Source organism: Rhodotorula paludigena, assembly GCF_050403205.1.
Source record: "Rhodotorula paludigena JCM10292 DNA, Rt_paludigena_JCM10292v1_ctg5, whole genome shotgun sequence".
In the NCBI taxonomy this organism is placed as follows: Eukaryota; Fungi; Basidiomycota; class Microbotryomycetes; order Sporidiobolales; family Sporidiobolaceae; genus Rhodotorula; species Rhodotorula paludigena.
The window spans coordinates 385,320-398,529 of NW_027481453.1; the positions used below are offsets into that span (position 1 = coordinate 385,320).

General features: G+C 63.7%; 5 protein-coding genes across 5 annotated transcripts; 3 read left to right on the forward strand and 2 right to left on the reverse strand.

The window, feature by feature from the left end:
- Positions 1-117: 117 nt before the first annotated feature.
- JCM10292_007527 (uncharacterized protein) lies at positions 118-4,283 on the forward strand (the record flags this gene model as incomplete). Its single annotated transcript, XM_076646616.1, has 4 exons — positions 118-352; positions 417-2,815; positions 2,869-4,119; positions 4,176-4,283. The coding sequence occupies 4 exons, from the start codon at positions 118-120 to the stop codon at positions 4,281-4,283; spliced, it is 3,993 nt and encodes a 1,330-aa protein (XP_076507858.1).
- Positions 4,284-4,404: 121 nt separating this feature from the next.
- Positions 4,405-6,511, reverse strand: JCM10292_007528 (uncharacterized protein; the record flags this gene model as incomplete). The annotated part of the gene is made up of 14 exons (XM_076646617.1): positions 4,405-4,437; positions 4,492-4,533; positions 4,594-4,764; positions 4,835-5,098; positions 5,157-5,182; positions 5,257-5,382; positions 5,440-5,501; positions 5,616-5,644; positions 5,705-5,720; positions 5,774-5,845; positions 5,901-5,980; positions 6,039-6,084; positions 6,144-6,173; positions 6,231-6,511. The coding sequence occupies 14 exons, from the start codon at positions 6,509-6,511 to the stop codon at positions 4,405-4,407; spliced, it is 1,278 nt and encodes a 425-aa protein (XP_076507859.1).
- A 250-nt stretch (positions 6,512-6,761) lies between these two features.
- On the forward strand, positions 6,762-9,258 carry JCM10292_007529 (acyl--CoA ligase; the record flags this gene model as incomplete). Its single annotated transcript, XM_076646618.1, has 10 exons — positions 6,762-7,161; positions 7,225-7,344; positions 7,401-7,623; positions 7,714-7,809; positions 7,892-8,132; positions 8,227-8,372; positions 8,467-8,552; positions 8,613-8,858; positions 8,964-9,152; positions 9,209-9,258. 10 exons carry the CDS (start codon positions 6,762-6,764, stop codon positions 9,256-9,258), a joined length of 1,797 nt encoding a protein of 598 aa, XP_076507860.1.
- Positions 9,259-9,623: 365 nt separating this feature from the next.
- On the forward strand, positions 9,624-10,563 carry JCM10292_007530 (uncharacterized protein; the record flags this gene model as incomplete). Its single annotated transcript, XM_076646619.1, has 2 exons — positions 9,624-9,786; positions 9,851-10,563. 2 exons carry the CDS (start codon positions 9,624-9,626, stop codon positions 10,561-10,563), a joined length of 876 nt encoding a protein of 291 aa, XP_076507861.1.
- A 178-nt stretch (positions 10,564-10,741) lies between these two features.
- Positions 10,742-13,144, reverse strand: JCM10292_007531 (uncharacterized protein; the record flags this gene model as incomplete). The annotated part of the gene is made up of 7 exons (XM_076646620.1): positions 10,742-10,874; positions 10,944-11,387; positions 11,447-11,575; positions 11,659-12,042; positions 12,107-12,167; positions 12,224-12,392; positions 12,449-13,144. 7 exons carry the CDS (start codon positions 13,142-13,144, stop codon positions 10,742-10,744), a joined length of 2,016 nt encoding a protein of 671 aa, XP_076507862.1.
- Between the last annotated feature and the right edge of the window lie 66 nt (positions 13,145-13,210).

A 13,210-nucleotide genomic window follows, 5' to 3' on the forward strand; every position in this document is an offset into this window, starting at 1 on the left:
TTTGCATCCGGCGAGCGAGAGCGGGAAGGGCTTCCTCCCCGAGACTCACCCCCACCTGGCTCTGGCTTGCTGCTGCTGTGCTCGATAGCACTCGACTATCCTTGCAGCGCGTCTTGCATGGCCGCTGCTCTCTACGCGGCAAGTCCTGCGCTCGGCGGATCATCGCCCAACTCGCCTGCCATCGCCTCGCCTGCACGGCTGCGGACGTCCCCTAGGAAGGGCAAGGCTGCCGCTTCACCCTCAACGCGCAGTCCGAGGAAGGAAAGGCTCGCGCGGCGCGACTCCGCACTCGGAGCAAAGGATGCGAACGGCGATGGGTCCTTGTTGGTCGACTTTGGCGACGACTGTGCAGGTCCGTCCTCAGCTTCTTCGGCCTAACGCAGGGTTGCCGAAGCTCACGCACATGACACACGCAGTGAGCAACGCGGAAGCGGTCTTCCCGCGAACCCCCTCTGCCTTTGCCCGCTCGCTCCTCGACAAGACGCCCTCGCTCCTCAAAGCCCAGCTCTCGACTCCCTTGATTCCGCTCGGTACGCCTGTGACGACGCGCAAAGGGCGGAACTCGTCGCCCTCGAAGGAGAATGCGACGCCGACGACACGGGACGGCGCACGGCGCCTCGACCATTCTCCCTCTCCCAATCCCGCCGACTCGCCCGCTTCGACCTCTTCCGTGCCTTCTTCTTCTGCTCAATCTGTGCGGTACTCGCCGAGCCCGCGGCGCTTGCGCTCGTCACCGCGCAAGCCAGCACTGGGCGCTCCTGTGCACTTCTCCGCCTCTCCCGCGACCCCTCCCTCCTACGCCTCCGCCTCTCCCGCCCGCTCCTCTCCGCTCGCCACCCCACTACACCGTGTCGGCCTCGCTACCCCCTCGCGACCTCATCCGCTGGCGACTGCGTCCCCCTTCCCGCTTTTCTCGCCCTCAACGCCAGCGACGCGCACGCACGCTTCGTACCGCGAGGACGAGCTGACCAACTGCGATGCCGACGGCTCCCTCTACGACCTCGACGAGGAGGAGCGCTCGATGTCTTTCCCTCTCGCTGTCGCGGGCACGACGGAGTGCGGGCAGTCAGGCGACGCGGATGACCAGGTCGACGAAGTGATCGACGCGGTACGCGCGCTCTCGCTCGCCGAACAGCCCATTCTATTCGTGTCTGTGGGTGAAGACGGCGCCCTCAGCGACATGAACGATGGCGAGACCGAGGAGGACAGTCTCGACGAGCTCACCGAGACAGAGCTTGCGACGAGCGCGAGCGAGGACGAGGCGGGGCGAGAGGAAGACGCAATGGTCTCGTCTGCCGAGCTCGACGGCGCTGCAGGCGTCAGCGATGCTACCGGCGAGATCGAGGACTCGAATGTGGAGGACGACTCGGCGGCGATGGGCAGCGTCGTTGGCGCAGAGCCTGTCTTGACAGCCGTCGACGAGGAGTCACAAAGTGGCACGAATGGGCCGACTCTCACTTCCGACCTGGAGGGAGCACGTGAGGCCGACGAAGAGTACGCTGCGATCGAGGCGGACAACTTGCTCGTCGAGGCGCCGACCGCAGCGTCCTCAATCGAGGTCGAGCCGTCTGCGTGCGGCGACGCCGTCGTCAACGACGAGCAGGTGTCGGGCATCTCGCCCGAGCCGTCTGCGTCGGAAGGGACCGCTGTCGCAGACGAAGCTTCCGCTTCGGTCGGTGGTGCCGAAGAGATCGCGTCGTCCGCGCCGACATCGCCGCTCTCGGAGGGAGACACTGCTCCCGACTCATTTAACGCTACACAAGAGTCTGTCGAGGCAGCTGCTGAGCACTTCGGCACGCCGCAACCGTCGAGCCCGGATGGATCACCGGCGCTCCCCCTTCACCTCGCTCCCTCGACACCTTGCCCCGATTTGCCGTCTCTCCGCTTCACCTCGCCAGCGACTCCGCCTCCACCCTCGACTGAGGCGCTGACTGAACCGTCCGCCACTCCAAATGCGTTCAAGACGGCCAAGGTCCAGGTGACCGACGCGCCCACTGCACGCCGACAGCTCACAAAGCTCACCTCGGGCGCCACGGCGCGTGCCGCATCGGCAAATGCACCAGGTAGCAAGGCGACCCTCACGTCGCTCATTCCTGGCTCGGCCGCTGCCTCCTCGCGCCGCCTACCCGCCTCGCGCCTTGCTCTCCCGAAACGCACCACCTTACCTTCCACGATCGCCGAGGCGTCCCCTGCTTCGCTGCGTGCGATCCCTGCGGTTGAAAACGCCGCTGTCGAGTACAAGCGCCCGCCATCGGCGCTGTCGGCATCGAGCGCATCTTCCTCATCCGCGGCTTCGAGCACAGCAACAAAGCCCAGGACGCTTTCGCACTCTGGCCTCAAGCCTCCTGGAGCAGCGAGCTCGACGAGCGGGCTCGCAAGACCTACACTCGCATCGTCCGCACGTGCACTCGCGGGCGCAGCGGCTCCGAAGCCGACAGCCTCGGCAGCACCGCGGCTCACTCGCCCGCTCACGGTTCCGCGACCACCAGTGGCCTCGACAGCTGCGGCGAGCTCGCGCCTCGCACGGTCGGAAACAGCCGCTTCGACCCGTCCCGCCTTGACAGCTTCGAACGCACAGCCGCCTCGAGCAGTTTCCAGCTTATCGTCTACGTCTTCAGCACCACACGTTCTCTCGCGACGGGAGCCTGTGCGCCCGACAAGCTCACTCGCCGCCCTTTCCGCCGGCCGGGCGCCACCTCGCGCTGCTCTGGCGGTCCGGCAAGCCCCGGCTCCTTCACCTCTCCCTTCGGTCGGCGCGTCGCCGAGGCGCGCGGTGAGAACAGCGCTTGCTAAGACTGAAGCACCCAGAAGAGCAGTACGTCTAAGAGTCAGCTCGTAGCAAGGCGTACTGACTCACCTTCTCTGCAGGTGCCTGTGGCCGTCCGTCCTGCCCCGCCTCCTCCGCCGGCCGCCTCGCCAGAGCGGGCTGAAACCCCTACTCTTGCCCCGCCTGCCACCTCGGCCGCGCTGCCTACTCACTTGTCGCCGCTTCCCTCGCCCTCCCCTTTCCAGCCGCCGATCGCTTCTCCCCCTCGTGCCGTCGCGACGCGCCCTCCCGGCTCACCGCTGCGCAGTCCCCGCCGTGTTCCCATCAACAGTCAGGATGCAGCGCCAGGACCGGTAACGACTGCCAGTGTCGCATCGGCTTTGGTAGCTCCCGCCGCGAGACTCGCCGCTGCTGCGCCGCCAGCTCTGTTCGAGCCTATCCCTCGCTCTGCTGCGCCTCGAGCAGTGCGCGCTCGCCGGACGCGCGCTACCGAGGCTGAGGTTCTCGCGGCAGCGGTCCCGACCGTCACGCCCGCTCCGCTGGCGTCTATCGCTGCCACGACGCGTACGACCCGCCGCGCTGCCGCTGCCGCCGCACCTTCGGGTCGCGCACAGCCTCCGCCCCCGCCTGTCGCGCCTGTCGCGCGGTCTGCCCGGCGCCCGACTCGCCGCGAGCCTTCGATCGAAGAGACTCCCGCCGAGCCCACTCCGCCTGCGGCTACGCAGCTCGTCGAAGAAGAGCCTTTGGCAGCCGCAGCCCCGGCTCAGCCGCGCGCCGCGCCGCACTTCCACGCCGCGCCTGCCGTCACGCAGGACGAGCTCAACAGGCTGACGCAGCGCAACACGAAGAAGAACCAGCAGCCCTTCAACAAGCTGAAGCTCGAGACGGTATACCTCGACGAGAACCGCCCCGCATCGCCGACGAGCAAGATCCGCAAATCCTTCGGCTCAGCGGGCGGCGGCGCGCTCGAGCAGGCGTCGACGAAGGAGGGGCGCGAGGCTCGCGCGGCCAAGCGTCGCAACGCTCTTCGTGCGAGCGCCGACGGCTCCGAGCTCGAGGCATTCGCTGCCGAGTTGCGCGCTGAGAAGGAGCGCACTGGCGGCGACGACGAGACTGCCCCGCTCGTTCCGAGGGCGCACTTCCGCGCGGCGGGCGACGACGAGCAGTACGAGACGCCGCTGCGGGGGCCGACGACGCTGAAGAGCAAGGCTGCGGCGGCCAAGAAGCGATCGAGCGCAAGTCCGGCCGGAGCGGCAGAAGGCGAGCCCAGGCGGGTCCGCTGGGATCGCGCGCTCGTGTACGAGGGTCCGAGGGAGGGTGAGACGCCTGCACCGGACTCGAGCATCCTCAGAGTGCGTCCTACTTGTCGCTCTGCAGATAGGAATGGGCTGACGAACCTTGCGTACAGCCTTCCGAGCTCGACGACTGGGGCAACTCCACGGTCGCGAATGCATCCTTGGGCAAGGCCGTGCCTGTGCTGATCTGTATGCGCGTTTTCAAGGACGACGAGCAGTGAAACTTGCGCGTTTTGCTCCCTTTCCCTCCCTAGACCCTCTTGCGCTGTACATCCTGTCTTTACGCCTCCGTCTTTCGACTTTCTGGAATGTATCAGCTGGATCTCTTATTTCACACTGTGCCTAGTACCTCATGGTCTCGATGATGCCGTCAAGCTGCGACTCGCAAGGTCAGTCGATGTCTGGCCGTGAAAGAGCGAAATGACGGACGATGCGGATGTGGTCGGGAAGGTAGAACTTCTCGTACGCAAGCTGCACGACTGAAATGTCAGCTTCAAACCCGCTTGAGCGAAGCGAGAAAGCCAAACGCACGCCGAACGGTGTATCCCACCCGGCGAGCCTCTTGACGGGTGCCTCGAGGTGCAGGAAGCAGCGCTGCTGGATCTCGGCGGCGAGCTCGCTGCTGACGCTGCCCATCTGCGGCGCTTCGTGCACGATAAGGCAGCGACCCGTCTTTGACACGCTCTTCACGACGGTTTCGATCTGTGTCGGCGCAAGAAAGCGGGTCAGACGGACTCAGGTCGTCACGCAGCCGCGGGAAGTGGACACGCACGTCGTACGGGACGATAGTCCGCAGGTCAATCAATTCAACGCTGAGATTGCGCAGATCTTGCGGGACGAGCTTGTCGAGCTCCTCGCCAGGGTGCTTGAGATGGTGCAGCGCTGTCTCGATTGTATACAACGGCGGACCATACGAGACGATTGTGAGATCTTTGCCCTCGCGGAGGACTTCGGCAGAGCCAAGGGGCAATTCATAGTCGGTGGTTGGGACCTGCTCGACTGCCGACCGGTACAGGATCTTCGGTTCGAGGAAGAGCTGCGTTCAGGAACCGTGTCAGCAATGAAGGCGTCCATTTTCTACGGAACGAACGGACGACTGGGTTCGGGTCGCGGATCGCAGCTGTTGGACGCAACACGGTGAGTGAACTCGCGTTGAGAAGGTCGGCGCTAACGCTCGAGAAGAGGGCAACGCACAAAGGAGCAGGCCTTTCGCCTGGATGGGGCTTCTTGGCACAACGACTTTGAGTCCGGACGCTTGCAGAAAGTATGCTTCGGGGCTTTGCGAGTGGTACAATCCGCCGTGTCCGACGGCGGAACAGGCTGCGAGAGCGACGAGTCAGAGGCGAGTCTAGGCGAAGCGCTGCAGAGGGCACTCACGGGATCGGATAGTAAGAGAACCGCAGTTGAACATGCCGCCGGAACGGTAGCGGTATTTGGCTCTGCAGCGCGCTGATCAGGCAGGGAAGAAGTTCACAAAGGCACGGTTGGGGCTCACGCTCTGTAGACGTTATAAGTGAGCGGACATTCGATGAGATGCGAACGGATAGACGTACTCGTTCACAAGCTGATCGAACGCCGGGAACTGCATTTCGGTTGGTCAGCACAAAACATCGATACTTGCGATTCATGTGGGCAGACGAACAATGTAGTCGGCAAACCTGGTAGAGCAATTGTCAGTCATGCACAACGCGTAGAGGCCGAGTTTGCGCACTGCATCTCTGCCACTGCGGTATGCCCCATCGTAGCGAGGCCGATTCCGAATCCTGCAATGCCCTGCTCGGTTCTACGGAGCCGGAGAGTCAGGCTTGCGGCGTAAGGACATGTACATGTAGACTCACAGAGGCGTATTGAAAACACGCTCTTGCCCGAAGCTGTCTGCGAGGCCCATGGTGCAGCGAAAGACGCCGCCGAACGAGACCTGATGTTCGCTAAGTCAGTGAGCGAGTCTTTTGGGGGATGTGATACTTTCAACGCACGTCTTCTCCGAAGATGAGAGAGCTGTGGTCCTTTTCGAGCACCGTGCTGCAGGTGGCCCGAGTCAGCGAGGGCAAGTTGAAGGACTGAACGGGTTGCCGTCGCACTGAAGGGCGGAGCGGATTGCCTGGTAGACACTGCAATGCGCGGCAGGTCAGCAGTGGTGTGGGATGTTAAGAAGAATGTGCACGCACTTCATCTTCTCGGTTGGTCGCCCTCCCTCGTCCTCTGCGCGCAAGTCGACCTCCTGGATTTCGCGGTCGCCTCGACGTTCTGCCGCGTGACCGACTCCGACCCGGTCGCCGTCTCGCCAGAGTAGCCCTGGGGTCCACAAAGCATCGTCGCGAGTGCTCCTGAGCAGACTCGAGTTTGCGACGGTCGGAGGAAGCGCGACGGCCGTCTTCGAGTTCTCGGGAGAGCAGCGAGGCCGGGCGGTGGAGAAGTTGCGGCGGGGCCGCAGTGCGCGCGCGAGCATTTCTGTGCTTGTCAGTGGTCGAAGGAGACCCAGGAGCCTCGCGCACTCGAGGACGCTCCTCTACGTCGGGTTGCCGTCGGTTCCCCACATGGCCGCGCGTTCGGCTGCTGCCCCGTGTCCATGCCAACCCTGCCTGTATTCTGCGTTCTGCAATCGCGCTGCGTCCTATATTCGTTGTTTGGCGCCTTGCACGACGCACACCTAGTTCAGCCACCACGAGCATCTCCTCTGTCCGCGCGCTCTCCTCGCGATGCCATTCGACCGGGACACCGGCATCTATACTTCGAGGCTACGCAGCGTCGCGCTGCCCGACAAACCGCTGTCGATCTATGATTTCCTGTTTGAGCCTCGGCAGCCGTACACCGACGACCCTACCGCCTTCGAGCGCTCCGACCCGACCGGACGTACCTGGCTCCTCGATGCCCACTCATCGCGCTCGCTTACCTATGAGCAGGCGCGCGAACGGACCGACGAGCTTGCGGGGGCTTTCAACCAGCGTGGCCTGACGGAGGGAACGACGCTTGTCGTCTTCGCGCCGAACGATGTCGACTACGGTCCATCGCTTTGGGCCGCCTTCCGTCAGGGGGCGGTTGCCTCGTGCGCCAATCCAGCGTACCAACCTGCCGAGCTTGCACACCAGCTCAAGACAGGTATGCTGTCACAAGAGGGAGAAGAGAGGCAGAGCCGTTTTGACCTGTTTCCGTCCATCGCAGTCGACGCGCACCACCCGGTCAAGATTGTTCTCGTTCACCCCGACTCGGTCGAGACTGCTGTCAAAGCATGCGAGGAGGTTGGTTTCTCGACCGAGATGATCGTGCTGCTTCGCCCACCTGGTACGCACTTCCGCACGATTTCCAGACTTCTTGCCCTGACCGAACGCTAGACGCAGGCAAATCCGTCGACCGTGACCTCGTCAACACCAAGTCGCTCTCGTCCGGCTTCCCCACGCTGGACGACATAATCGCCGCTTCGCGCGACAAGCCGCTCCCCCCGAAAGTCTCAATCCGCGCAGAAGAAGCCAAGACAAAACTCGCACTCTTGTCGTTCTCGTCGGGCACGACTGGCCCGCCGAAGGCCGTCATGATCCCGCACTACGCTGTGATCGCGAATGTGTGAGCCGCTGCGCCGCTCCGACACTGTGCAGGCTACGTGAACTTGCTCGCACGCAGAGACTGACCTGCCCCGGCCCACCCCACCCCTAGCCTTCAAGCCGCTGCGCACTGGCAACAGACGAAACCGTTGATGCCCTATGACGCAAAAACAGAGCAAGGAGATGTGGTCATGGCATGTCTGCCCTTGTGCGTTCTCCCAAAGCGCCTTCCCTTCAGAGGCCCAGCGCCTCTACGAGAAACCTGACTCATCCGGAGAATAACCTCATAGCTACCACATCTACGGTCTAATCGTCATTCTTCACGGCTCGCTGTTTCAGAATGTTCCCATCGTCGTGCTCCCTCGCTTCGACTTCCGCGCCTTTCTACAGTCAATCCAGGACTTTCGCATCTCAACCCTCTTCCTTGTACCGCCTCAGATCATCCTCCTTGTCAAACAAGACATCGTCAAGGAGTTCGATCTGTCCAGCGTGAAGATGGCAATGGCTGGTGCAGCTCCGTTGACCAATGACGTGAGTTCAGCTTGACACCAGCACTGCCAGCGCTATCTTTTGACACCGCGCGCGGTCCCACTCAACGGCTTTCTGATCACCCGCCTCCCTGCAGACCGTAACGGCCTTCCGCAAGCGCTTCCCGTCCATCTCGATCGGACAGGGGTACGGCATGACCGAATCGGCGACTATCATCTCGCTACTTGACCCGTCTGTCGTCTTTCCGGGGGCTTCGGCCGGCCTGCTCGTCCCCAACATCGAGTGCGTTCTGTCGTCCTTTCCTCCCGCTCATACCGGGTTCTGTCCGATAACAGGCGAGTCCGCGAGCACCAACTAACGCCGGTTGAAAATGCAGGGCAAAGATCGTGTCTGAAGGCGAGAACATGCCGCCGGGTAAGATTGGCGAGCTGTGGTCGCGTGGACCGTCGAATGCGCTTGGCTGTACGTCCTTCTCTGACTCCGTTCTCCTTGGGTGAGAACAAGCTGACACAGTGCTGGCAGACCTCGGGAACGAAAAGGCGACAAAGGAAACCTTCGACGCCGACGGATTCCTGCACACAGGCGACGAGGCGTACCTCGACGAGGAAGGCCTCCTCTTCATCACCGATCGCCTCAAAGAGCTCATCAAGGTGTCCGGCTTCCAAGTCGCTCCTGCTGAGCTTGAAGGTCATCTGCTCGGACACGAGGACGTACAGGACGTCTGCGTGATTGGCATTCCGGACGAGAAGAGGGGGGAGGCGCCCAAGGGTGCGTTCTTTCTGCGGCTTGAAACATGCGTGGCACACGAGCGTCACCCTCGAGCATTGTTTGTAGCTGGACAGTATAGCAGAGCTGACTCGCTTCTTGTCCCAGCCTACATCTCGCTCACCCCGGCCGCCGCTTCGCGTATCAAGTCGGATGGGCCTGAAGCTGAGCAGGCGCTCCTGAGCAGCGTCAAGGACTTTGTCGCGCAGCACAAGATCAAGTACAAGCACCTCGCAGAAGTCGAGATCATCGAGGCGATTCCCAAGACGCCGAGCGGAAAGTTGCTTCGCAAAGACTGTGCGTCTTGCGATCTTTTGCCTGGCTCCTCGTGTGCTCACCCTCGACATCAACAGTGCGCGTCAGACACGCCCAGAAGAACAAGAAGGGCGGGGAGAAGCTGTAGGACTGACGATTCACAACGAAACTGTCTCGACCATCTGCGCAGTCCACCGAAGTCAGCTCTCGCTGCATTCAGCGAGGAAGAGAGCAATCTGGTAGTCCCGTTGTAGGACATTGTGCATCTGGGGTCCGCAAGGAGCGCGCCGACGTTACCATTGTCGTCTCGTCAGCTCTCCTACGGCACGAGGCTTGCTTCCCGCTTAACCTCCGCGCGAGACGCACACTTCGCGGTCTGAAACTGCCAGCAAGCGCATAGCTGTAGCTCTCGATCGCCCGCACCTCTCGAATCGCGCCCCTCGGCTGTTACGCCTCGACGCGACGCTCATCGTCCAACCTCAGCGAACGCGTCTTTGCTGCGGCACAACCACGATGGAGACCGCCGCGCCTCCCGCAGACATGCCCTCGCCGACCAAGAAGGCCTACGCACCAGCTATCGCGCCCGTGCAGCCCGCAGACGGTGTCCGCGGTTCGATGCGGGTCCACACGCCGTACGACGAGCAGCTCCGCACCAGGCCAGCATTCAGCCGCCAGGGTGCGCTGCAGTGTCTTTTAGTTCTACATTGGCGGCGGTCCTGACGCGCTTCTCACGCCCGCAGCTGTCGCGCATGGCACCGCTCCCTCGTCCTCTTCCCGCCGCCCTCTCGGCCCCTCCCGCACTGAGCCCTTCCTCAGCTTCGCCCAGCCGCAGCGCCCGTCCGACGCAGGCACCTTCCGCTCGGGTCTCGAGGTCCTCGAACATGTCTATGGCGTGACAGACGGCAAGCGCCGCGACGAGCTGCGCCCCATGTGGGAGACGAGCACGAACGATGACGCGAGCTCAGTGCGCTCCGGCGGCGCATTCGAGCGCTCGGCGAGCCTCGCGGGCGGAGACAGCGGTTTCGGCTCCGCGGCGGGCATGCACGGGTCGTTCGGCGCTGGCGACGCTGCGGGAGACGGAGGCGACGGGTTTGACCTCGACGAGGCGTTCGGCCCGTCGCGCAGCAAGCTCAACTTTGGCTACCTCGACGCGGCCGCGGCGGCAGGAGGCGAGGACTCGCAGCAGTCGCACTCGACGACGAGGACCATCACGCAGGCGCTGCGCAAGCGCGCGCTCGACGACGACGACGCGGGCTTTGCGGCGGCTGCGATGGACGGCGATGAGATCGAGATGGATGCGACTGACGTCGAGGACGAGGGTGATGACCAGGCAAACGCTTTGAAGGGGTTCCTGCAGCCCAACGGCGAGCGGAAGACGGCGGGCATTCGCAGGGGGTGGACAAGGACGCAGTCGCTGCCGGCCAGCGCTTTCGAGGGTAAGATGGACTTCTGAGGACGAGATTTCGAGAATCTTCGGGGCTGTACAGTAGCCGGCCGCGCCGCATTGCACCTGTCGTTTTGCTCTCCTTCACGTGTCCTTCGTTCAACTTCGTCTGGACGTCGCTCGAGCCGGCACGCATGCACGCCGCTAGAGAGAACGCGTCAAACGACATAGTCTAGTTGCGTCATGTCTACGGGAGCGTGGCGCTGATGGCGGCAATCTCTGCGCGCAGCTCGTCGAGACTCGCTTCGAGCGCGGCGGCGTCCTCGAACTGCCGACGCGCATTCGCGTCGTCGACGTACGATTTCACAAGCGCTTCTTGCCTGCATGGGTGTTCGAGTGTGAGCTTCAGCGGAGGCTCGTGGGCAAGTGAGACCCGAGAAACGACGCACTCGCGCAGGACATTCAGCTTGGCCGCGGCTTCGAGCTCCGGCCCAACCTTCTCCGTGACCTTGTCCACGTCGTCCTTGCCGAGCAGGCTCGCCAGGCTCTGCACCGTGTACTCGCCTCCCTGTTTCCCATCCGACCCCGCCCCGGCCGCACCGCCCTGCTCCTTTTTCTTCTTCCCCTTGGCGCCCCCGCCCAGCTCCTCGACGTTGCCCAAGCTGCGCAGCAAGCCGAGCTTCTCCGAGAGGTACAGCGCGCCGCGGGACGCGAGCGCTCGCTGTAGGCGGTCCTGCGATCCGTTCGGCGGCGCGTGCTCCGGAAGGGGGAGGTCGCGGATCCGCTTGGCGATCGTGTCGTACGAGGCGAGGTCGGTAAGGAGGCGCTTGCGCAGCTGCTTGGCGTGGTTGGCAGACGGAGGAGAGGCGGACAGTGCGGTTGCGACAGGATTGCTGTTGGGCAACGCTACTCAGGACCGGTCTGAAGAAGTCATCGAAAGACTCGAACGCACGAGAGGGTGACAGCGAGCTCCTGAAACTCGGGCAGAACCTCGTCGATTTCCTTCTCGAGCTGGATGAGCACCTCGTGCAGCTTGAGCCAAGTTGGCGTTCGGATCGGGAGCGTTTTGAGCTGCTGACGCCTGCGAATTTGGCGCGTCAGCCCCTCCGCACGGCTACACCATGCAACGGCGGACGGTCGGAACATATGGGGAACGAAACGCACATGACGGTGTTGAGGCAGTCACGGCACACCCGCACCTTCTTCCGCTCGTCGTGCTCCTTCTTCTGCTTGGGGCCACCCGTGGGCCCGAGCACAGCATCGATTGACAGGTCCTGCTCGACGGGCGGAATCTCGACCACTACGCCGTAAGGCTTCTTCTCCTCGCTCGAGCCGGACGACAGCGCCTGGTACTCGTACGTGATGAAGGTCGAGCAGCGTTCTCGTCGTATCGGCTTTGTCGGGGCAGTGGGAGCCTCGCCCTCAATTGGCGAGGAAATGGTGGGTTCGGGATACTGCGAGAGAGGCGTGGGCGGAAGAAAGCAGACGACACGGCCGCATAATCGGCAGTGATGACGTCGAGCGCGGACGCCGAAGGAAGCGCTGTAGCTGGAGTCGTGAGCATGGTTCGCGCGGGCAGTCAATCAGGAGCATGTAGGAGTCAGGAACGCACGTGCAGATGGGGCAGTGGGTCGCATCGTGGTCGTCCTGCCACTTGACGATGGCTTGTTCCGCTACAAGTAGACAAGTCAGCACAGTTGCGCTGTTCACACGCTAGATGTGTACGCACCTCGCTCAACGTCGATGTCGACGTTCCCGACTGCCGTTCGCCACAGTTCTTTGGCGGAACGACCGCGCAGCGAGTCGCTGAACGAGGTCAGGCTGTAGAGTGGCGAGCTCTTCGGTGTCGCGACAGCGGCGGGAACCTCAGGCTTGGCGGGGAAGTGAAGAGCGATGAGCTGCAAAGGGCAACTGTAAATCTGACACGGTGGAAGAGCGAGACGATCGGGCGCACCTTCTCGAGCCGACGAGCGAGCCTCCCCTCGTCCAGCTTCCGCGCTTCGCTGCACTTCCCCCTCTGCGCCGCAAACTCGTCGCTGCGGTCCCGCCGGACGCCCTGCGGCTGGAAGCCCGCCTGGTACGGCATCCGCCTCGGCGAGCGGGCCCGACCTCCCCGTGCTCCCGCATCTCCAGCGGCGTGCTGCAGCTGCAGCTGCGCGACGGGGCCCTTCTCGGGCGAGCGAGCGCGCTCGGGCGTCCCGGGCGAGAAGGGCGACTGGCTCGCCGAGACGCTCGAGAAGGGGAACGTCGAGGGCGGAGGAGTCGGGCGCGCGCTCGTCCCCGGCGGAGGCGGTGACGCGGGTGTGCTTCCCAGGGGACTCGTCGGGCCTGGAGGAGGTGTAGCATGCTGTCTTGCCGCGAATGCGCCCTGTCCTCCTGCTGCGCCTGACCCCGGTGCACCGGACAAGCCCCTCAGCTGCGCCGGGCGCGTCGGCTGCGGCGCGCGCAGGCCCTGCCCAGCGCTGTCTGATCCAAGCGTGCGGCTCGCAGGGCGCACGATCCCGCTCGAGGTGCGCGATGGGGTCGTGCCGCCGAGGGGCGACGGGCCATGTGGAGGAGGCGACACCGCGCTCGAGCCGGGTAGCTGCAGCGCAGAAATGCTCGAGGCGCTGCGCTGAGGCGTGTAGGGCACGTAGCTAGGAGACGCCATGCACGGCGCAGTGGTGACCAACAAGAGCGGAAGAGATGTCGGTGATCAAGTGGGGGCAAGTCCAAG